General features: G+C 51.4%; 1 protein-coding gene across 1 annotated transcript; it reads left to right on the forward strand.

The window, feature by feature from the left end:
* The first annotated feature begins 995 nt into the window (after window positions 1-995).
* Window positions 996-23,982, forward strand: Ip6k3 (inositol hexakisphosphate kinase 3). The gene is made up of 6 exons (XM_070023958.1): window positions 996-1,110; window positions 11,448-11,784; window positions 17,799-17,994; window positions 19,094-19,272; window positions 20,091-20,266; window positions 23,077-23,982. The coding sequence occupies exons 2-6, from the start codon at window positions 11,586-11,588 to the stop codon at window positions 23,539-23,541; spliced, it is 1,215 nt and encodes a 404-aa protein (XP_069880059.1). The 5' UTR covers window positions 996-1,110; window positions 11,448-11,585; the 3' UTR covers window positions 23,542-23,982.
* Window positions 23,983-24,453: the final 471 nt, after the last annotated feature.

Genomic DNA, 24,453 nt, shown 5'->3' on the forward strand with positions numbered 1-24,453 from the left:
CACCTTTGATCCGTCCTCATTTGTTCTCTTCAAAGCAGAGTCAGCCTCCAAACACACCTGAGCCTGACTTCCTGACATCAGGTGAGAAAGTAGGAAAGGCTGCCTGGGGCTACTTCCTGCCCACCTCTCATTTCCCCCAGTCACCCAGCTTCCACCCCCCACTCCCACCCCTGGGCATGTGCTCTTCCCTTGGCTAGAGCCCTCTCACCACTCCCCACCAGCCTTGTGACCCCATTTCTACAGAGCTCTCTGATGGCCACTTCCTCCAGGTTGCCCTCCTTGCTTGTCCCAGGTTAGGTGAGAGGCCCTTCCTGAGTCCTATGTTCTGGAATTGCCATTAGCTTGCTGGGTCCCCCCAGCGGAACCCCTGACAGCAGGAAATTATCTATTGGTTCTTCATCACCCCTAGCAAATGGTCTTGACCCCCACAAAAGTCTCCAATAGTGCTTGTGGACAGACTGACTGCTGATGAACTATCTGCCCATTGAAGGTCTTGCTGCATGAGCTTCCTTCTCTCTGGCAGCCATACCTTGAGACAAACTAAAGTGAGCTAGTTGGGTATAGGATGGGGGAAGGAGGGAGGGCACTAAGCCTCTCCAGAACAAAGTCCCCACCCCAGCCTTGACCACCTTTCCTGCAGAACAAGGATCAACATATAACCATGAAATGCTGGGACTCGGGGGGGTAAGTGCTTGGCAGGCCCAGGCCCTGTGTTTTAGCCTCAGGACCAAGCAAGTAAATAAATAAAGAGGGGGCTTGTGGCAATTGGTCCTTATGGCAACCCAACTAGCCCGGCTGAGCTGAACTCTCCTCTTCTGCAGACTCCTCCTTCTCCCTTTCCTTCTCCTCCCTCCCAGACCCCTGGCCCTGCCCCAGAGCAGTGGGAACACCCAGCTGACAGCTAGACAAGCCAGCCCCAGTCAGTCCTTCTCCAGAGGGTCATCTGACCTTCCCTCTCTAGGCCACTGGCAGCCCAGACCTCCTGGACAGACCTCTCCACCCAGGCTCCAGTAGACAGAGTGCTCTGAGCTGGGACAGCCAGACCACAGACACTGAAGGACAAGATTCCTTTCTTCCTGCTTCCTACACCCCCACTGGAAGGAGGCCTTGGTGAGTACTGCTGGGGGTAAGGCTGGAGAGATGGGCAGAGGCAAACTTGCTGAGCCCTTGTGGTGCCGGAGTAAGGGAGAAAGGTGTCCTTGACACAGGCCTGCTCCTTCTGTGAAGTCTCACCTCCCTGCAGGACTGGCTGGGAGTATGGGATTTACTGCAGAGGGGCTGGGGTCTCTGCATGTCTGCATATAATGGGGGGGGGGGCACCTGGAGGGCCGGACAGTTCAGCAATATAGTAACTCTAGCATTATCTCCCCTTTCCATTAGGGTAATTCCCCCCTCTTGCCTCTTATGACATCCTGGAGCTCTCTGCCTGGCCCCTACAGGGAGGCAGGGAGGCTGAGTAAGCCAGGACTGCAAGGAGGCTGTAGGCAACAGGTGCAGGGACTTGGAGCCAACCATTTCTGCTCCACACTGAGTTAACCCTTCCCAGAGGCAGGCATCCAGGAAAAGTCCCAGCACCCTCTGAGTCTCAGGATCAGCATGTCCAGTCCAGGCAGCCCCGCCCTTCCGCCCCATAGGAATGGTAGGGTGGGAAGGTGGGATGACATCAATACCCGGGGACAGTACCCTGAGGCCTGGGAGCAGGGTATTCCCCAGGGCAGGGCCTTCCCAGGAGAAGAGGGTGGTGGCAATGCTCAGACCTCAAAGGCACAGTCACCACCGAGCCTGGTGGCTTTTACTGTCCTGGACCGTGTCTGGGTCTTGTGTTGACAGGGAGCTTCTCATGGTTTTCTAGGCCTTGCAGTGAACCTGAAGCCTGAACCTGAACCAGCCCTGGGGACCCTTGAGATCCTTGAGATCAGTAAACCACCTAGCTGGGCCCCTTCCCCAGAGACTGGAGGCCCATGGAGTGAGAGCTAGGCTTTCCTACTTTAATTTTAATTTTTATAGATACTAGTTGTTTAACCTTTTTATTATGAAAAAACCCTGCAGGGAAAAATAGAAAAGAGGATGTCATAAACACTGGCTCAGCCTGCACCTGGACCTAAATGGCTGTCTTGAGTCTTGCTGTATTTGCTTCATCAAATACCCTTGGGCTAAAGGATTTTGCAGTGATTTATGGACATCAGAACATTCTCTCCTCGAACCATTGTCACACTAACAAAATAAGCAACTCCCCCAAGGGGCATCCAGCCCATCTTCTTATTTGCCTAATTCATGCTTTGTTAGACCAAAACCCAATCAAGATTTGATTGGTCAGCATGTCTCTTAAGTCTCTTCCAATCTGAAGAGAACTTGCTAAAAGACCTTCATATCACACACTCATTCTCCCACCACCCTGACTTTGACAGTGTCTCCCTCCTGCTTTGAGCTAGGCACTTGAATAAATCCATCCCAGGCAGAAATCCGTATGGTTGCTGTCTTGTTCACTAGCAGCCGCCGGGAACAGCAATAAACTTTATGAGCATCAGTTGTTTGGGGCAAGGAAACCTGTGTACTGGCTGGAAGAGCTGAGGAATGGGAGACCTAGCAGGGCAGGCAGAGCGCCAAGGATGGGGGCTGCAGGGTGCCATGTTTGCTAGCTTTCCTTATACACGCTACTCTTCCTCATTGGGGTGGAAAAGGCTTGGCTGGCAGCAGAATACAGTGTAGGCTTTGAAACTGGCTAGTGTGGGGCCTGAGTGGGGCTCACTTAAACCAATCTTTCTTTTCCTTCCTTCCTTCCTTCCTTCCTTCCTTCCTTCCTTCCTTCCTTCCTTCCTTCCTTCCTTCCTTCCTTCCTTCCTTCCTTCCCTCCTTTCTTTCCTTCCCTTCGTGCTCATCCCTGAGCTTTTCTGCTCAAGGCTAGTACTCTACCATTGAGTCACAGCTCCATTTCTGGCCTTTTTTTTTTGGTTGGTCATAGGGCTTGAATTCTGAGCCTGGCTGCTGTCTCTCAGCAATTCAGCTCAAGGTTAGTGCTCTACTACTTGAGCCATAGTGCCACTTCTGATTTTTGTCTTTTTGGTGGTTAATTAATTGGCTTCAAATGACACTCATCAGATCTCAGTGTCCTGAGTAGCTAGGATTACAGGTTTGAGCCACAGGCACCCAGGTTTAAGTCATTTCTGCTTACTCACATGTGGTTCAGTGTTTACAGCAGGAATGTGAGGAGTGGTAAGAGCAGATAGAGCATAGGTTGCGATGGAAAGAGAATTCAAGTTTGATCTAACTTTGGAGCTTTTAAGACATCGGCCTAGTAGGGGCAAGAACACCTCGGCTGGCGTCTGTGAGCTCAGGGCAGAGCTGGACAGTTGTGAGAACGTGTCCCCTGGTGGCTGAACATGGTGGTAGCTTTAGTTTTTCAGACAGTGTTAATCCCTCATGGGGCATCCCTAGCCTCTGTGTGTCTGCGGCTGCCCTCTGCTGGGGAGAGGCCTTGCTGAGTTCTCCCTGAGACTGGCTCTTGAGATTGGCCAACACAGGGTTCTGGGGTGAAGAAGCCCACGGCCCCCCACCCCCGCCACCCCATCCCTCCACCACCCCACTATTATACGCTGATCTTAAAAAGCCATCTGATGACCATACAATTGCCATGCTCACCCGTGGCAAAATTCATGTCTCTGGCTTACAAGTATCTTGCACAAGGCAGAGAAAGGTGGCGGGCTTGGGGAGCGGGGTCGGAGGCTGGAAGATGTGCAGGTAGATCTGGGTATTTAGCGAACATCCAAGATTCTGGCCAACAAAGTCTGCTGGGAGGGTATCACTGTCCATTCCCCAGGACCCGGGGCTGCCCAGGGGCCAGGATACACAGCAGGGCAGGAGGGAAGCAGCCCTCTACCTGGGCTTCTCTCAGAAAAATCCTTCTAAGGCATTTGGCTTCTGGATCATCTTTCTGTCATGTTTCTCCTGCCTTGACAGCACAGTCAGAACATTGCTAGTGCTGCTAAGTACATTTGTCAGTGGCTGAAGGGCTTCTAAACTAATCATTGCTGTATTAAAATCGTATTTGGTCTTCAAGCTGGAGAAACGTTGGGAGATTTTAAATGTTAAGAGAAAGGTACGGGGGAAAAATCTTCTTTCAAAGGATAAAATCAGCTCTGAAATAAGTTTCTATGACTGAGGATTATGAAGTATTGCTCTGTGATTCTGGGGCTCCTGCCTTCCCTAGGAAATAGACTGTCTCCGAAGGCACATACTTCATCCATAGCCAGCAAGGTAATGTGTGAGGTTCCTCCCCTCTGCTCCGCCCCCCGTACTCCTGTATTGATCCCACAAAGCAGGGGAGCCATACAGGGAAGACCACTCAGTCCTATGGCCCTTGAATTGTTTTTACAGTGGATTTTTAAATGCCATTTTCCCTCTTCTGGAAAAATAAGCCTGGGCTTTCCCAGCCTGGATGGTCCCAGATGATGTACAGCCCTCCAGCCACGTGAGAAACTCCAAAATTCCCTTACCCATTACAACCTAAGCGGTTTTAAATGGTTTTCGGGCTCTTTCATCTCTAATAGATTAAAAACGGTTCCCTTGGGCAATCACAAGGACATTGAACGGTACTTGTCCCGAACCTCTGGCTCAGAGAGCCCTGTGAAATGTGCGGGAGAATTTCAGAGGCGAGAGGGCAGGCCATAAAGCATGCTGCTTTTGAGTTGCGCAACCTGCCACAATTCCTACTGCAGTCTTCTACCGCTACAAGCTCTTTCTTAATTATCTTATTCCCAGCATGTCTGCCCTCTGTCACCTAAGATTTATCAGGGTGTAGTTAAAAATGGGGATATAGTTTTGACACTTTGGTGACTATCAGGGAATCATCTCCACCCTCCACCCTCCTCGCCCAGGCTGAGCAGGGGTCCAGAGTGTGTCCTTTCCCTTTATGGCCCCTTCCACGGCCTGCTGCAGCTACCTGTAGCAGGTGTGAAGCTAGGCAAACCCAGCCCCCCTCCACATACACCCCTACTCACCCTTCCCTGCTCTTCTCTGCCTGCTTCTATCACTTCTTATGCATGTGCACTCTTGAAAGGGGCCTTCCCCAAATTCTCCAAGGTTGAACCACTTGTTCCTTGCTCCTGAACCCCTTCCTGACTAGGGGTAGAATTCAATGTGATATTTTCATACCTCCATATAGCATGCATTCATTATATCTACCTTCTTCTACCCTGGCCTTACTTGGCCGTCTCTTCTAGAGAATATTTGGTTTTGGTTTTGTGTTGATACTTAGCTTTGAACTCAAGGCCTGGGCTCTGTCTTTTTGCTTTTTCCCTCAAAGTTGGTGTTCTACCACTTGAGCCACAGCTCTACCTCCAGCTTTTGCTGGTTAATTGAAAATAAGAGTCCCATGGACTTTTTTGCCCATGCTGGCTTTGAACTGGAATCCCCAGATCTCAGCCTCCTGAGTAGCTAGGGTTTTAGGTGTTAGCCACTGGTGTCTGTCTGTTGTCTTTTGCCAAAAGTTTGTTTGCAGTGCAGCCTTGTACATGTTAGGCAAGCGCAAGCTCCACCCCCAGCCCCTAGGACTCATTTTTCAACACAGGCTTCTCTCGACCGGTTCCCATGTGACACTCATTATACTTGGAGTGTCTGTTGATTAAGAAAATAGATGATGACAAAAACCTCTAGGAATTCAATAACGCCTTTAAAATGAATTTATATTTGGAAATCACCAGAATACATACCTACACCCGAGAAATTGTCATGCTCCTTGGGAGTTGTATTTCTTGTCTGTAGATCATGTTGTGCTGGTGTAGATTTGAGTTGAGTCCTGGTCAGGCACAGTTGGGACCCCTCAGCCGTGGCCCTGTGGACCTACACTGCAATCTGACTCCTGGGGTGGAGTTCTTGCTGTCTGCCAGGGCACCTGTGGAAGGTCCCATCCCTGACACGAGTCTCAGAGGCACATGGCAGGGAGAAGGACCTTGACATGAGAGCCTGACTTGAGTCTCAGCAGAGTAGCCTGGCAGGCAGAGGACTAAATGGCAGGACATCAAACTTCAGGATGATGAACCCTGTGTCTGAACCTCAGTTTGGGCTCTTCCAAATTTTGGACCCTGGGAAGCTCATCAATGATGCTGTTTCTCCTGAAAATGATTACTTCAAACAGATGTGATCCTAAAACAATCAGTCCACAGCTGATGCCTAATAGGGGTGGCTGTTATATAAGATAAATTTGTAGGCTTGGAATGTGGCTTAGTGGTAGAGTGCTTGCCTAGCATGCATGAAACCCTGGGTTCGATTCCTTAGTACACATAAACAGAAAAAGCTGCAAGTGTCACTGTGGCTCAAGTGGTAGAGTGCTAGCTTTGTACAAAAGAAGCTCAGGGAGAGTGCCCAGGCCCTGAGTTTAAGCCCCAGGACTGGCAAAAAAAAAAAAAGAGATAAATTTGTGCAATTAAATATGTGAGAACCTGAACCTTCATGGTAGCGGGACTCTCATACTGGGTACTGGTTGTGAGCTGGTGAATTAACCAGGATGAACTCCAGGTTTTGCTGGAGAAAGAAACATCCCCAAGTGTTAGTGGCTCAATATAGCAGAGGTTTCCTTTCCTTGTCATTATGGCTCTGATATGTGTAGTTGCTCAGAGATCCATGGGCAGATCGCATGCTCCCAAAGTTACTGTGGTCAGGGAAAGAGAATGTGAGGAAATGGTCTTCAATCTTTCACCGAGAACTGCTACATGGCACTCTCCTCCATGTTCTGTTGGCCAACGCATATCACATGACCACAATTCCCCTCAATAATGTCATCAAGTCACCTGTCCACAGAGTACACCAGAGCATCCATGAACAGCCCTAACAGTGACCAGGGCCAGCTAATTATTTCCAGCTTCCATGTGACATAGTCTGTGCTCAGCTTGTTCCAAGTTTGAGCCCTGAAATGTATGGTTTGAGGTTTTATATGCCACCTTGTCACTGTCAACAAGCTCATGCTTGGTATGTGGGTAGGGGGTCAAGCCAGAGGCTCCTAGATGCACTCCCCGCCCCCATTCCCCAGCTTAGTGAATGGATCCTGAGACCTTACGTCTAGCCATTTGTCCTTGTGCTGAAACCAAGTACAGCTGTGCCCAGGGAACATGGTGCAATCTGGTGGCTCTTGGGCCCCATGGGACTACAGGGCAGAGCTTGTCCTGGCACAGCCGGCCCCAGGCCTTGCTCAACAGTCCCCGAGTCTCCTGGAGTGAGACCCAGAGTTGTCACATTTAGGGCATAAGCCAATGAGAAAGCAGGAGGACACTGGGACCTGAAGCCATTTGCCCACTTCCTGAGGGTGAGGACCAACCCTTAGCTGAGCTCTTCTAGCTGGAGGCATCTCCTCATTTCCCTCTGTCTTATCCTAGCTCCCTCTCAGACCTACCCCTAAGGGGTCCAGTTGGTGAGGCTGTGGGGAGAGGCGTGGGCTGGAGCGAGGGACATTTGTCTCCCCTTGAAGCAGTAAAGGGAGCTCAGGGTTTTTAGCAAGTGTGTCAGAACGGGGGTGGAGGCCCTCCTCGGGCAGGCGCCCCACCTGCTTTCCCAGCACCCCCGCTGACTCACAGTCCTCCTGAGAAGAACCCACGCAGTGACAACCCTGAGTGGTAAAGATGCATAAAAAGAGGGCTCCACAAAGGAGGCCTGTGCGTCCTGTCATCTGAGTCTCATGACAAGGCCGTGGCAGTGGGCGGAAACCAGGGTGGAGCGGCCACCTGGCTCCTCCTGGTTCTCAGGGAGCCTGAGCTCCTTGTCACCCCCCCCCCCTGCAAGTGGGAAACAGCAGGGCCAGGAGACACGGGTCCAATGCCTATGGCAGAAGGGCTGCAGAGTGCAAGGAAGCTCTGGGCTGAGAAAGAGCCTGTTAACCAGAGTCCCTGACTTGGGGGTTCCAGAAGAGGAATGGGAAGGGTGGAGGCTGCCCTGGCTCAGCCTGACAGAGTTGAAGGCAGAAACAGAGAGCAAACTTGAGACTTCCTTGTGAACCTGAGGTCAGCGTTAGACAACCTAGATCCTGCCCAACCGGATCCTGCTTCTTTCCCTCTCCCATTCCTCCCTCTGGACTGTGCCAGAACTGCAGGCCACAGAACTCAGGAGCGGGAGGACCTCAGACACCACCCTAAGGTGACCTGCAACAGCAAGGGCCTCAGTTTCCCCAGCTGTAAAGTACAGGTTGGCCACCTGTAGACACCAATCACTGCCCCCTACCTGGGCACAGGGAAGGGAAGTTTGCCCTGCCAGGCAGGGGTGGGTCTTCCCGGCACAGCTGGGTCCCCGCTAGCCAGTGCCCACCTTCGGAGGATAGAAAAGCATGACAGAGTCATGGCAAGAACCAAGCTAGTGTCAGGCACTGACGATTTGCATTGTAATCCTAGCTGAAATCTGAGGGTTGCTGTTTGAAGCCAGATCAGACAGGAAAGTTCATGAGACTCTTGTCTCCAATTAACCACCAAAAAGCTGAACTAGAGCTCTGGCTTTAGTGACAGAATCTTGAGTAAAAAAGCTAAGAGAAAATGTTCAGGCCCTGAGTTCAAGCTCCAGTACTGGCACACACACACACACACACACACACACACACACACACACACACACACACACACACACACACACACACACACACACACACACACACACACACACACACACACACACACACACACACACAGAACAAGATAGTGCTAACCCTTTTTGGTTCTGGCTGGTTAACCTGGCCAGAAAGTTCTAGAGGGGTGCCCCATGTGATGTCCTCTCCCCTCTCTATCCTATTGCTTACCAGGATATGCACTTAATGTCATGTGGTGGGGTGAGGAACAGGCTCAGGGACAAGACAGTCTGTCCTGGAACTGCTCGTGGCTTGCTGGTGGCTTTGATTGAATCTCTTTAGGACTCAGATTCCTGATTTAAAGTAAATGGATCATAACCCTCAGCCCTGTGCCTCAGGGTTGATGAGTGTGCCTGGCTAGCCAATGGACCTGAGTTCAAATTCTCTCTCTTTCCACTAGCTGGGTGTACAGCCTGCGTCTCAGTTTCCTCTTGTGGAAAATGGGCTGGCAGGATAGTGGGAGTGCCGTCCATGGGTTAAAACTCACGCAGCCCCTAGAACACTGCGTGACAGGCAGCAAGCGCTGTGAGCATGACCCTCTAGGCTTCCATTTCCTCCCTGGGCCGCAGCAGCGGCTTGATGACCATGTGTGGGGAGGGGGGGGAGCAGTAGTCTGCCCAGTGTGGAGGCACAAGGGCCTTCGTGGGGCATGGCTGGAACACAGGGGCAGGCCTGCATGGCATCCGAGGCCAGGCCAGGGTTGTGCAGAGCTGGGTCCCCAGGGACAGGGGCTTTGGCTCCTTCTAGGAGTTGCTATAAATGGATGTTTCTGACTGGCTGTGGCATTCCTCTAGTTACCAGAAATGCGTCTGCCTGGGAACAGGTCATTTGGCAAAGGCCAACAATGCCCAAGAGCCCTTGAGAGGTGGATCTCAGCTTCCACCCAGCCCACCGCCCCCTACCCCCAGGGCTGAGGGGACTGGGCACTGTCCCTTGGGATTTTGCTCAAGGCTGACACCCTACCACGTGAATCACATCGCCACTTCTGGCTTTTCACTGGTTAACTGAAGTTAAGATTCTCATAGACTTTCCTGCCTAGGTTGGCTTGGAAGTGCAAGCCTCAGATCTCATTTTCCTGAGTAACTGGGATTCCAGGCATGAGCCACGGGTGCCTGGCTTTTCTCTTCTCCCTTTCCTGCTTTCTCCAAATTTACAAGTAGGCTCAGGTGTGCCATGCAATTGTATGGGAGGGTAGTCAGACTGAAGTCATGCCTGGCTGTGGGCTGTGAGACCCCTCCCCTCCTTCTCTACAGCCCCCAAACCCCTCCCCTCTCTAGCTATAGCCTCCTCAGTTTCTCTTCGCTTCTGGAACAGCCTCTGTGGCTGGCTTTGGGACTCCTAAGGGCACATCTGTGGGAAGGCCTCTGAGGTCCCCAGCCTCGCTCCTCTCCTCAGCCTCAAGCCTCAGGCCTCCCCTCTCCCCCAGCCTCCCCCCAGCCATGCCAGTCTGCCCCATGTAAGCTCTGTGTGGGACAGCAGATGCACAGGCCTCAGGAAGACCCCCGCCCCCTACAGGGCACTTCCGGGACCTGCAAGACAGGAGGTGATAAGAAGCCCCATGTGGGAAAATGAATGGGCCAGGCTGAAGCTTTCAAAGTCAGGCAGCTGGCTGAGCCAGGGGCCTGCGCAAATAGATAGAGCCAGCCAACCATGGCCGGGGCCGGGACTGAGGGTCAATTAGAGGGTTAATCATGCCCAGCGCTGCCCAGCCTGGCGCATCGTGGTCAGGAGTCCAGCGGAGGGAGAGAGTATTAATAACTTGGTGGTGATGGCACCGCTGTGAGAATGTCCTCTCAGGACAAACAAAGAGGCGAGAGCCTCCCCTCGCAGCCCAGCGTCTCCTTGGCTCTTCCCTGAGACAAAGTCACGACAACTTTAGGGCTGCACCCCTCCCCCACCCCAGTGTTCCAGCATTTGTCTAAGATAAGGGAAGCCCACCTTTAGGTGTGTGTGGGGAGGGGGGGAGTAAAGGAACAGCAGAAGGGGGACAGGCCCACTTTTCAAGTCACAATAAAACCTGGCTTTCTCACAAACCAGAGCTGTAGAGGAAGTGTAACACTAGATAATGGAGCAATATATTTACCAAGGGCTTTGCTCTGGGCACGGGGTCAACTTCTCACAGCCCTAATCTCAATTCTGCTCCTGACTCCATGAGATGGGCATCATTATTATCCTGCTCTACAGATGGGGAAATTGAGACCCAGAGAGGTTTACTAACTTGCTCAAGGTCACACAGCAGGCATGCAATGGAGTTAGGATGGGAACAAGATGGTGTACCCCGACAAGATGAGTGCCCCCAACAGCAGAGGTTCCACTGGCTTCTTGGGATTGGTGTGCCAAGAACAGAGAAGTTAGAACACAGGCTCTGAACCCTAGACACATAGGGTTATGTATTGGAAACATTTTAATATTTAAATCCAAAGAATAAAAAACTATTTAAATTCTTCCTCTTGCTCCTGCTCTGTGGAGACAAATCTTGTAGCCAGTTTCTCATGACAGATTATTCCAGAAGAAATCGATGCACATTTATGGTCCTGTTTCAGGTCCAGTTGGAGCTGGAGACTGTGGATCTTTGGGACGAAGACTCCATAACACCTCTTCCTTACTCTTTCTTTGAAAAAAAAAAAAGTTTATGGCATTACTGGAGTTAAAACTCAGAGCCTCAAACGTGCTAGCTAGTTTTTGCTTTTAGTCTACTTTCAGGTAGTCTCTTGATTTTTGCCCCAGCTGCCCTGGAGCTGGACCCTCCCATTTCTGCCTCTCATTGTAGCGGGGATTACAGGCATGCACCACCATGCCTTGCACGGTAGCCCTTCTTCCTCACATAATTTTTTCCTCCACTTTCCAGAGAGCCAGCCTCCAGGAGACACCTGTGCTGTGACAATAGTGAAGACCAAGAAGGAGAAGACAGAATACCAGCCAGCCTGCGTTGCCTGGCTGCAGCCGCTTCCAACCCTCTCCTTCCGCTCGAGGGATCCGAAGCACCATGGTCTTACAGGACAGCGTGGATGCTGGGGACACCAGGGTGGGTGTGCAACTGGAGCCATTTCTGCACCAGGTCGGGGGACACATGAGCTTGATGAAGTATGATGAGCACACAGTATGCAAGCCCCTCATCTCCCGGGAGCAGAGGTTCTACGAATCCCTGCCGCTGGCCATGAAGTGCTTCACCCCACAGTACAAGGGTAAGTGGCGGCGGCCCTGCTCTTGGGCCCCGCCCCTCCTGTCCTTAGGAAGCGTGAGGGCTGCCATGGAGACAAGGCCCCTCCCAGGTCTGCAGGGTGACTCCACTGGCTTCCCTTCCCAGTGGCTCAAGCCACCAGTCTTCCCCGAATTGAGACGGGATAAAAATGACACCCAGTGGCCCTTGGTCTTGAGAGGCCATTCTGGTCTGTGCCTTGGGGGTGGGGGTGGGGTCCTCATGGCTGGTTGTGTGACTGGTTAAATATAGGCCAAGTTGAAGCCTCCAAACCCCCCTCTCTGGAGGCCCAGGTAGTGTGGGAGGCTTGGGCTGGGATAGGGCATAAAGAAGCTGCATGTGACTTATTTGCATGCCCAGGGGCAGGCTGTCACTGTGGAGCGTATAGCTAGGAAACTTGGCACAGGTATAGTACATCCTGGAGCTGAGCATGAGCTGGGGTCTGGAGAGAAAGAGGCCTGTGCTGCCCCCTAGGATCGCTGGGCCATGTTTGGTCCACACCGAGCCTTGTAGTCACAGAGCTGATGGCCAGGCAGCCAGCCCAGCTAGGCAAAACTCAGAAAAGGCCTCCTTACAGGGTCTTTGGTATCATGACTGTGGGCTGCCGTACTGCTGTCAAAGGGGGAAAGTTCAGGAGGCAATAATGATATTCACTTGGGAGCCTACTTGCATACCAGTGGCAACCAGTAAGATAACTGGGAAGTCAGCAGTGGTACCTCACACCTGTCATCCCAGAGGTAGAGATCTGGAGGATGTAGTTCTAGGCCAGGTTAGGCAAAAAGCTAGCAAGAACCCCATTTTAACTAACAAGGACCCACCCACATTAGCATTTCTCCAATCTAGGGTGGACCAGCTTTACCAGGATCACATAGGAGGTGCGCTCCAGGTTCCCAGGCCCACATCCAACATGCAAATCAAGATCCTGGGGTGTCCCAGGGCTGGGGCTCAGGTATCCAATTGAGAAGCAATGCTCAGGGGTGACCAGGGCTTTAAGACCCAGAATTGCTTCCAAGTACCATTTCCCACCTTACTACATCCCCAAGGACGTCAGCCGGACTTCTAGAATGTTCTTCAGAGTGAGACAAGCCAGCATCTCACCCTGGGAAACACGGCTGCCTGCGAAGGCCCCCTCTCACCTGGCCTTGTTGCCCGACTGGTTGCGGGTCACTGCTCATCTGCTGAGAGCACTCACTGGAATGAATGTCTGTCCTTTTGCAACCAAACTCAATGAGCAAAGGGGTGGCAGGCCCTGGCACGGGGCAGTCTACTGCTAGAAGCATTTCACGCTTGTCTGGCACAGCTCCAGAGCTGAGAAAGACCTCCAGCACTGCCACAGGCGAAGTGGGGGAGGGAGAAAGGCCACACTGGTGTGCAAGAGACCACCCCTGTGCCTCTACCTTATGCCCCAAACCAATCCTCTGGTGGGGAGACAGGGCACCCCGGACCATGATCGATCGTTGCCTGTCTCTCCCTGGTGTCCCAATTTACATCGGCCATTCTGGGAATATAACCTTGGGGCTCTGCTACTTCAATAAATTTAGAGGTTCTCCAACTTTAAGAATTCTTAAGTCAAATGCGCTAAATGCCTCTGACCCAGCAAGCATCCTAGCCTAGCAAGGCAGTGCACTGTAGCATCTCCATTGTTCACACCCACGCCCTAAGAGGGGGATGGAGCCACATAGCACTAGCCCCAGAAAAGGTCAAAGCAGAAAAGTCAAAGGACACCTGCTGTGTGCTTACTGCTCTCCCACAGCCACAGTGTGGAGAAATCACTAGGCCGCGCAGCCCAGGCGGGGACTGCCTGTACCTTGAGTCTGGAGTCAGAGCCAAATCGACTCAGGTGGTTTCTAAACACATGGGGGAGGGGCCAGGCCCTTGGAGGAGACTGAGGACTGACTGCCCACTGTGCCTGGGGGTGGCCAGGCAGCTCCCAGGCATGGGGTTTGACGAAGCAAAAATGTTGGTCCCCTTACTCACTGGGACATCACCCATGAAGTCCTGAGGTCCAAGAAGCAAAATGCTTCACTAGGAGACACTAGAAAAAACGTCCAGAACCAAGCAGCACCCTCTTGTTGGTCCTCCGATGCCTGGAGTAGAGTGAGAGGGCCGGGAGCTAAGGACAAGATGATGATGAGGAAGGTCTCAGGGCTCCCAGGCTCTATGGCTCCTATATGCTTCTCACAAGAGCCTCACAAACTTCAGAAGCAGGTTTATTATCCCTCCTAGATGAGAACCCAAGGCACAGGGAGGCTGGCTGGCTCACCTAGGGACACACAGCACTGAGAGGCATAACTAGAGCCTGAGGTCTGGCTCTCAAAAGTGGGCTCTTGACCACAGAGGCCCACTCCACCTAGCTAGACTGTTTCTAACAGAGTTGAGTCCAAGTGTGGGCTCAGGGGGTCCTCTAGCCTGAGAGAGGGGGCACGACTTGTCCAGGGTCACTCAGCCAGTGACCTTGTGTTGGGGGGTCTCAAGTGTCCACATGGCTGTTGCAAGAATCACTCATTTCCTCCTTGATATCAACACCCCTCAGAGGGAAGACTGTTTTCTGAGTGGCTGTTGCCTGCCACTGAGTGCATCCTCTACTTCTCATAGCTGGGCCCCCCAACAGCGATCAGGGAGAGCCTTGGCAGGTGGGTGTCCTGAAGGGCAGCCTCCTGTGTAGACGCTCAGGCTCGGCTGTCTTAGGGCCACATCCCTCATCTCCCCTGCTGCTGTGGGCCTTGGGTGAATGAGGACATACACTCAGGTCCAGTTGGCTGATGGTTTGGCTAGATTAATATTACAGGCAGTGGCGAGTAAATGTTCTCATAAGCTTAAAAATAAACACATGATAGAATATTCACCGAGGCTAAGCCAAATCAAAATTGCTGAGATGCTGTGGGCATGCCAATGGTGGCAGTAAGCGCTCTTGTCTGCCCAGCTGGAGTGGACCCAGGCAGAGGTGTATGGGGAGAGCTGGTAGGCAGGCAGGCAGGGAGTTCTGCCTGGCCCTGAGAGCTCTTGGTCAGCAGCTGCAGTAGAGCCCAGGGAGCCTGTGGGTCTCTGAGGCCTAATCTCTACCGACACACAGGGTAAGCTGAAGCCAGGTGGGCAGGCAGGATCCTGATTGAAAGAACAAGCAACAAGGAGTCTGGGATCTTCTGGTGTGTTCTCTCAAGGACAGGCAGCTCAGGACTATTTACAAGGGGGCTTTGGAGAGGACTGAGCTGAGCCCCAGAAGGCGGAGGGGTGAGACAGAGGAGGGGAGGGAAGGATGGAAAGAGAAAGGCAGCTAGGAGACGGAAGTGTGCAGAAAGATGGAGAGGGGAGAGGCTGGGACACAGAGCTAGCAGTGTGGCTCTGACAATATGAGCAATGAAAATGACTTTTGAATTTTATTGGTTTGAGTTGTTTGCACCTCCGCTCATCTCCATTTACGCAGGCACTCAGAACCGATGTGATCAGACAGGAGCTGGGGCCTGCAGCAGCCTGTGAAGGTCACATTTCTTGTCCCTCTTAGGAGGCCTCCCGGGGCCTGAACTCCCCAGGACAGGCAGGCCTGTCACCAGAGCCCCTCAAGCGGAAAAGGCCAGCGGGTACCAGATGCCAGCATGAACTTTACTGGACCCCAAAGGGCTCTGCTCTTGACTGGTGCACCTTTCTGCCCCTCATGTCCTCCCAGGCAGTTGGAAGGCCCCAAGCACCCCAAGGACAAGAGGCCTCTGTGCCCTTGTCACAAAGGGAGGGATGGGCTCTGGGCACCTAGTGTTGGCTTCAAGAAGGTCAGTTTTCCTGACCACAAGCGCTGTGACCTTCCTACCCACAGACACAGCACCTGATGGCTCTGTCCTGGGAGGGAGGGGGGAGGAGTGGAATTGTGACTTCCCTGTCCCTCCTGTGGAACAGAATGACCACAACCAGTGTGACTAGGGACCCCATAGGAGTGGTCCTCATGCATGAGTGGGTCAATACTGACCCCGGTGGCTCCATAAGAGTCCTTGGCTCTGTGTAACCGCCTATTCCCTCTTCCATGCCCCCTTTGGCGTGGGCTGCTCAAGGTCCATCCTTTCCCAGCTGTGCAACCTTGGCTCTTCAGTCTCCTAGGGACTCATGTGTACCACAGTGTACCAATGTGTGGCCTGCACAGGGTCACACATGGTAGGCATGATGATTACGCTCACTGGTTTGCTTTGGATTTTGTGCTGGTACTAGGGCTTGAACTCAGAGCCTGGGCATTGGTTTTTAGCTTTTTTGCTCAAGGCTGGTATTTAACCACTTGAGCCACAGCATCACTTCCAGCTTGTTTGCTGGTTAATTGGAGATAAAAAGTCTCATGGACTTTTCCTGCCCAGGCTGAATTCAAACCATGATCCTCAGATCTCAGCCTCCTGAGTAACTAAGATTACAGGTGTGCCTGGGTGTGATCAGTGTTGTGGTGATGTCCCCAGCCTGCCGTCAGCCCCTTGTTCTCATGTACAGAACACAGGTGGGCTTGGCCCAGGATGAATGCTGGTGTCATGTCAGCTGTACAATGCCTAGCTTTGGAGAAGAATTACTACTCCTGTCACAATTACTTCACAGGACATAGGAGCCAGGGATGAGCTGAGGAAAAACAGAACTGAATGTCCCTCCCAGGCCAGAAAATTAGGGCACTGGGAATCCGAGAGGGCAGGACCGGCCCAGGGAGACCGCTGAGCTAGGCAGACAGCTCTGGATTCAGTATCATGCTGAACTGCAGAGCAGCCTTGGAAGCGAGGGTCTGCATGAAGCAGCCTGGCGACCAGGCAGGGCAATCAACAGCCTTTGCTGCCTGCTTGGCACAAAGCACCACTTACACTGGGAAGGTGGCCAAGTGGCCAGGGGAGGAAATGAAGAGTGAGGAGCACATACCAACACACCGCCCCTCACCCCCCAGTCAGGGTCCCAGCAGTCATGAACAGTTCATTCAAGAGAATTTCTCCAAGGGTCTATTTGCAGACGTATATACAGGATGAAGCCAACAGCCGGGAACAGCACACTCAGGGAGGACAGCACTAGAAACTGAAGCCCCCCCAGGCCCAGAGGCAGGGAACAGGGTCATGGACCCAGCAAGAATGGAGGCTCTAGGGAAACCCAGAGGCACATGACACGAGCCCACCATGATGATTTAGGGAGGAAGTGTGGAATAAGTACCCAGCCTTCCTCTTCCTCCTCCCCTCCCACAAAACAGGCAGGGCTGTTGGTGCAGGGGGCAGACAGAGCTCTGCCTTCCCTACAGGACAGCTGCACCCCCCCTTTAGAACCCATCAGTGAGAGAGGGCTCTACTGGGGGGAGGACCCCCACAGCATGAATGTGCTGCCATAGCCAAGAGAATACCAAGCAGCATGCGTGTTAAATCTGTTTCCCAGGCTCTTCACCCACATGGCCACAGCTCTTCTGCCTTGATTATCAACTGCGGCGACAGGGGGGAGCCACAAGTTGAGGACACATCCCAAGTCTTAGTTTCCTCAAAGACCCATGACCACCAAAAAGCTTTAAGTGCTGTTGTGTCTAACCAAAGACTGAGGCATCAGTGTGAAAGGCATGGGTGAAGGGGGACAGACAGTCCTGGGCCCAAAAGGCTGCTGGAGGAAGGCCACAGATGAGGACATATGGGAGAGAAAAGGGGAAGGAAGGAAGCTCCCCTTAGCTGCCGCCCCCTGGAGGTAGGGAGGTGCCTTTGCAGAGAACCAGCTCTGATGGGGAAGGTGGGACGGTGTCTGTGTGGAGAGGAACTCTAATTTGGGAACAAAAGGCATAGAAGTACATTGTTTAAAGTAGGAAGAAGTAGAGAAATTGGAACAGCCATAAGTATGGATGAAGATGGATCCAAGGCTCTTCTCTGCACATTCAGGAACAGAATGGGGTTCAGCAACACTGGGCTGGTTCCCTAGCTCTTCCTTGAGGGAGGAGTTGGGGAAAGAGGAAGGTCACTTATGGCCCATGTCCACTGAGAAGACACTGTGTGCTTTCTCCTGTTCACCCTGTGTGTCCTGCAGGTACCATCACAGTCCACCTCCAGAGAGACAACAGGGGCCACCTCAGCCTGGTGGCCCTCCCTCTGAAGGAGAACCAGGAGTCCTTCAAGGTCACCCAGGAGTCAGCAGCAGTGGCCATCTGGCAGACGCTTCAGCAGACCACCAGCAGTGGCAGTGCCCGACCCCTGGCCCAGCTGAGACAGTCCCTCAAGGAGAGGTGAAGACCACTGTGAGGGTGACAGGAAGCTGGGCACGTGGCCCTCAGCACGGATTAGTGCCGTCCCCACCTGTGCCCAAGGTCAACCACTCCACATTAGGGTTGGTGTGGAGAAAATGAGAAACTCAGACAAAGGCACTGCCTGGAATAACCCATGTGGCCAAAGAGAGGAACTCTTCTCTCACAGGCTTCTAGGCGGGGATTACTATGTATTTATCTCAAAAGCTGACGCATACACTAAGTGTTATACAGAGCAGTTATTTGGTACTTGTTTAATTAAATACCTGTTTCACGGAGACCAAGAAATGTCTCTGGGGGATAATGTATGGAACAGAAAGCCAAGAATCGTTTTTAGAAAGGAAGCACGGCTAATTTCTCTTCAAAGTCAGCTCCTGCTTAGTGGTACTGAAGAGACAAGGAGAGAGGTCCATGTGGCATTTGGTGGGTCTCTGGAGATGCAAGAGACCCTGGGTGCCTGAGGTCCTTGGAGAAGTCTCCATAGCCCACCAGAATGGCAGTTGACCTTTCTCAGAGGAAGAGATCTTTAGGAACCTTTAGAGCATTTATGGGAAACCAAAAAGAGCTAAGATGAACAATATCATCCTTCCCTAAGGAACACAGGCCTAATTAAGTTCTTGGCTGAGCATTCAACAGTAGCACCCTACTTCCATGTGTGTGTGTGTGTGTGTGTGTGTGTGTGTGTGTGTGTGAGAAAGATGCAGAAAGGGGAGGAGAATGAGGGTAGGTCATGGATAGGGTAAGTCACCCCACTTCCTCTGGACATAATGGCAGGGCAGATCTCAGATTCCAGGTTGCCCCCTCCCCCACATTTCATCACTGCAATGGCAGGATTGTTAACAACCCAGATCGTTTACAAGTGTACTTACATCACCCCACTCCTCTGAGGGGTGGCATGCCTAAGGAGTTATCTGGGCTTGGAGAGGGCCACTGTGAAGGCAAGGTGGCACTCGAGCCCCTGCAGTGTCTCTGCTGCCTGTGCAGCAGCTGGGACAGTCTTCTCAGAAAGCGTTCCAGAGGGCAGGGGCAGGCAGCATACGAGTCCTTCCCTGACCACCGCCTGTGCTTCCTTTACCTCCAGCCCAACCAATGCGCTCCTGAGGTCCGAGTTCCACCTCAACGCCCAAGTCTCCTCCATGGTGGAAGACCCTAAGGGGAACCAGGTGGAGAAGAGAAGGAATGTTAACCCATGGGCCCTGCACTGCCATGAGGCCCACCTGACCCGCCTGTGCTCTGAATACCCGGAGGACAAGAGGCACCGTATCCTTGTCCTCCCCACCACACACCGATGGGCAAGAAGACTTGTAGGAGCAGTGACGGGGGGGGGGGGGTCAACGGGGGGGGGCGCGAGGGAGTGGGGGGGGTGGGGGGAGGAGAAGGGTCAGTGTCAGACCAGAGACAGAAACAGATCAGACAGAGACACTTGAGGAAAAAGAGTGAGAAGGTGAGACAGATACACACACACACACACACACACACACACACACACACACACACACACACACACACAGATCATCTTGTCTTCAGTGAGCAAAATTCAAGTTTGAAATACCCCCTTGCTACTACCAGGCTCCTGCCTACAAAGCGGAGGCTGGCACCACAGTACGAAGACACATGTGCAACCCTAATCCCTAAGAAGCTTTTGCAAGATAATTACTCTGCTGAAATTAATATTCCTGCAACTCATCTCCAAAGCGAACATCAACTCGCTTCTCCCAAAAGGTATTGCCCATTCAGTGACTGGAGATTTTTAGCCTTCTGATTTTCTGCCATAAAATGTAAATTGGGCATGGCCTGCCAGGGATTTCACGCCTGCATTTAAATTTCAACCTCACAGCAAAATGGGAAAGGGAGAAAAGCTCACAGACTCATAGACTCCCCCTAAATGAATGGACTTATTAAAGCAGTCTGCAAGCTAATACCTTGTATTCTTAATAGCCGAAACTGTAAGGAAGGAAGGGGAGGAAAGGAAGAAGTCCTGGCTGGGAGCCTCTGGGCCGTTTTGGAGGCTGCTGCCTGCCTCCAGAGGGGTAGCAGCCCTGCTGCCCTCAGAGCCTTCCTTAACTTGATGTGATAAGGGTTCTTGTTACTGGAAAATGTGGTGTCACAGTACACACATCCCTGCATCCTGGACCTGAAGATGGGAACCCGGCAGCATGGGGATGATGTGTCAGAGGAGAAGAAGGCCCGCCACATGAGGAAGTGTGCGCAGAGCACCTCAGCCTGCCTGGGAGTGCGCATCTGCGGCATGCAGGTAGGTGCAAAGGGCCCACTGCAGGGGTAAAGGTCCTGGCATGCGCTGTGGGGGACAAACAGGTCTCCCAACACACACACACACACACACACACACACACACACACACACACACACACACACACACACACACACACACACACACACACACCCCGCCGCCACCTTGCAGAGACCAGCAGCAGAGGAGGCCAGAGACCACTGTGTGTGTGTGTGTGTGTGTACGTATGTGTGTGTGTGTGTGTGTGTGTGTGTGTATGTGTACGTGTGTGTGTACCAGTCCTGAGGACTGAAGTCTTGGCCTGGGCACTGTCCCTGAGCTATTATGTTCAAGGCTAGTGCTCCACCACTTGAGCCACAGCTCTACTTCCAGCTTTTTGATGGTTAATTGAATATGAGTCTCATGGATTTTCTTACCCAGGCTAGCATTGAGCCATGATGCTCAGATCTCAGCCTCCTGAGAAGCTAGGATTATAGGCATGAGCCATCGGTGCCCAGTATTAGAGACCACTTTTTCAACAAAGAACTGCATCTTTCCATTTATGACACAGTGGAGGTTTTGTTTTTGTTTTTTCAGTGCTGGGAACAGAACCCAGGGTGCTGTGTATGCTAGGCAAGTGCTTTACCACTGAGCTACTACAGTCCACATGCTGGGTTGTTGTTTTTATTTCTAAGTGCTTGCTTTGGGATAATGGTGTCAATGCCCACATGTTCTGTTTTGTTTTTAAACTGAGCCTCACAGTGTTTGGCAGCTGAAACTTTCCACAGTGGTCCCCTGGGTCCTGCCCTTGTAGCAGGAGACCTCTGAAGACAGTGTGTGGACAGGGGCTGGAGAAGAACTAAGAGAAGGTGCACTCCACGCCCTCCAAGTCCTGCATCTTCTTATATGATGAAGCTGTCTTCAGATGCTATATGACAGCCTACTCCTTGAATTCCTATTAGCCATTTCCTCTTCATTCTGCTTTTCTGTGGCTCTTTATTTTGAACGCAGGGCCCGGGCACTCCTCCTTAGCTTTTTTTTTTTTTATTCAAGACTAGCACTCTACTACTTGAGCCACATCTCTACTTCTGGCTTTTTGGTGGTTAATTGGAGATAATAAGTCTCATGGACTTCTCTACCCAGGCTGGCTTTGAACCAGGATCCTTAGATCTCAACCTCCTGAGTAGCTAGGATTACAGGTGTGAGCCCACAGTGCCTGGCTTTCCACTGTTCTTTGCTGGCTGAACCCAGGGAAAGGGAGTTAATTTCCTTACTGCCCAGATCCCAAGCCCTTTTTTTTTTTTTTTTTTGGCTTTGTCCCTGAGCCTCTGTGCTCCAGGCTACTGCTCTACCCCTTGCCCTACGGCACCACTTCCGGCTTTTTCTGATTGGTTTATTGGAGATAAGAGTCTCATAGACTTCCCTGCCTGGGCTGGCTTTGAACCATGATCCTCAGATCTCAGCATCCTGATTAGCTAGGATTATAGGCATGAGCCACCAGTGCCCAGCTTCGATGCCTCTTTATCGTTGCACTTACAAGGCTGTGGCAGGGCTGCAGGGGACTAGAGGGGGAATATACTTTCTCCACTCCTTCCCTCTTACCGTCTGTCTGCTTTGATGGTAAGCGTTATAGCTTTCCTTAATTGAAACTGCCACCCCTTGAAGCTGGAAGTCGAGTCTATAAATTCATCGCACAGATGTCTCTGGGAAGGCTTGGAATGCAATTCTCAAGAGAATAGAGTGTGATGATTTGTGGTGTAAATGGAATCTCTCTCTGGACCTCAACCCTTCTGAAATTGATCTGATTTATTTAGAAAGTGATGCCTGTCATATATTTATGATGACTAATTCACCAGCCGATCTCCAACCCTGCAAAGGCAACACTAAGACTATCATAACTTTCTGGATTGCTTTTTTTTAAAACTCTGTTTTTCAATAAACATAGCATGTAATGAAAGCAAGGAAAGAACAGAGAAAGTCCTAGCCAGGTGTGTGGCCCTGCCGACTTAATCCACCTTTCCCTAGGTCATGCCAGACATGGGCCTTAGTTCAAACTCTGCTTTTGCCAACTAAAAAGCATGATGTGGCTGCTATGCTTCCTCCCAGCATCTCTCTTCCATCTGCTCCCTTCTGGTGGCCAAGACACGACAGGGGTGGGGAGGGGAGACAGCGCCAAGGAGAGGAGCCACCCTCCTTCCTTCAGAGAGGCTGAGGACCTCCTTCCTCTTCACCCCCCTCCCCACAGCTGCACTGGCTGCCTACAAACTTTATCCACATCTCATCCTGCCAGGCCCTTTATCTCCAAACAATTCACACCTCCCTATACCCCAAGACCCACTGCTGCTGCCCTAAAATCCCCCCAAGAAAGGACTTTATAAACTTTATTGGGGGGAAAACTGTAATCTAGCTGGTTTTCTAAGGCCTTTGGCTATGGGTTCAGATTCTTACTGATGCTTTCTAGCTTGAGTTTGCTAATATATGAATTGAAAAGGCCCAAAAACCAGGACTTAAATCATGATTTGGGGGTTTGCACTGGTAATCCGTAAGAGAGGAGATTCAAATCTCTGCCTTAGGATGGTAGGTAACCTCGGTAGAGCAGAGGGTCGCTTTTATAGGGCAAAGTGTCTTTGGACCTTGGATTACTTTTAAAGACCCACACAGAGAGTGCTTTAAAATGTACAGCCACACTGGGGCATGATGGAAGATCGTCCTCTGCTTGCTTAAGCCGCTCTTGCCCTGCGTCTACTGGAAATCGGCTCATATATTATGATGTGATGTTGCAATTGTAGCGGTGACAATTCTTTATACTTTCTCTTTCTTCTTTTTAACGTAAGGTTTATCAAACTGATAAGAAGCACTTTCTCTGCAAAGACAAGTACTATGGGAGGAAACTCTCCGTGGATGGGTTCAGACAAGCCCTCCATCAGTTCCTACATGATGGGACCCGACTTCGCAGAGAGCTCCTGGAGCCCATCCTGCGCAGGCTCCGGGCACTCCTCTCCGTCATCCAGAGCCAGATCTCCTACCGCTTCTACTCCAGCTCCCTCCTCCTCATCTATGATGGGCAGGAACCACTGGAAAGAACCAGGGACCACATGCATCCCCAGGAAGCCTTGCAGCTGGCTGATGGAAGTGCTTCTGAAGGTCTGGCCAAAGTTGATATCCGGATGATCGACTTTGCTCACACGACCTACAAGGGCTCCTGGAAAGAGCACACCACCTATGACGGACCAGATACTGGTTTTATTTTTGGCCTGGAAAACCTTATTGGAATCCTGCAGACGATCCAAGGAGACTGAAATTTGTTAGGACTATCTGGAATTTTCTAGGCTACAGAGTTTGAAAAGGGACCCATTAGAAGTTGTGGTCGTCTAGATACTCCTTAGATGTAATAATCAGGAAGTTATTAGGAAGTCCACTCTGGAGACAATCTTACACATCATGGCATCTCTGTAATGCTGTCTGTCTGAGAATGTACAGCTCGATAAAGTGGCATCAATGTGGGACACATTGAGAGATGCAGCACTGTCAGAAGCCAGCACCACAGCAGGTCTGGCATATCTGCATCTACAAATGCTTATCATGCTGTAGTCCTTGCAAGTTACAAAGCAAAAATCCCTCCTAGAAGAAACCTTGAAGAATGAGTTCCCAGGTTCATGGACTTTCTGCTTGTGTGGGTTGCCTGCTCCACAGGCAGACAGTGCTAGTTAATGCTTCTTATCTTTCTACAAGAAACTGTAGGAGGTATTAGAAGAGGTGGATCACATTTGCCCACCTCATGTGCTTTGTATTGATGTTCTAAAGGGACAAGGACATGGGCTGAGGTTGTAGCTCACTGGCAGAGCATGTGCCATACACGATGTATTATTATTATTATTATTGCAGTGCTCCAAAATGATAATAATAATAATAAACAAAATGGGTTATGGACAGGTCTAGGCATGAGCACTGATAAATCAAGACCCTGATTCTCCATCTTTGCCTGTGGAAAAGAGGGTTTCTTTATAGACTTCTCAGGGCCTATTAGAACTAATGATTCTACCACATTTTGACCATAAAATGACTCTGACCATGAAATGCAGATTCCAATGGGAGCAGGGTACACACCAGGAAGAAACACTGGTGTTAAGCCATATTCTCTGCTTTCTACTTATTTATTTGGGGAGGGGTATAGGGTGGTTGAAAGCAAAGACCCAGGAAACCGGGGGCAA

The sequence above is a fragment of the Dipodomys merriami genome, unplaced genomic scaffold (assembly GCF_024711535.1).
Source record: "Dipodomys merriami isolate MVZ:Mamm:240054 unplaced genomic scaffold, mDipMer1.0.p SCAF_16, whole genome shotgun sequence".
Lineage (NCBI taxonomy): Eukaryota > Metazoa > Chordata > Mammalia > Rodentia > Heteromyidae > Dipodomys > Dipodomys merriami.

What these genes read in the sequence shown, in the direction of transcription:
- Ip6k3 (XM_070023958.1), top strand. Translation starts at nt 11,586, where the DNA reads ATGGTCTTACAGGACAGCGTGGATGCTGGGGACACCAGGGTGGGTGTG. An exon ending in AGACAGTCCCTCAAGGAGAG is followed by an intron (nt 17,995 to 19,093) that starts GTGAAGACCACT and finishes CTTTACCTCCAG; the next exon opens with CCCAACCAATGCGCTCCTGA. An exon ending in TGCGCATCTGCGGCATGCAG is followed by an intron (nt 20,267 to 23,076) that starts GTAGGTGCAAAG and finishes TTTTAACGTAAG; the next exon opens with GTTTATCAAACTGATAAGAA.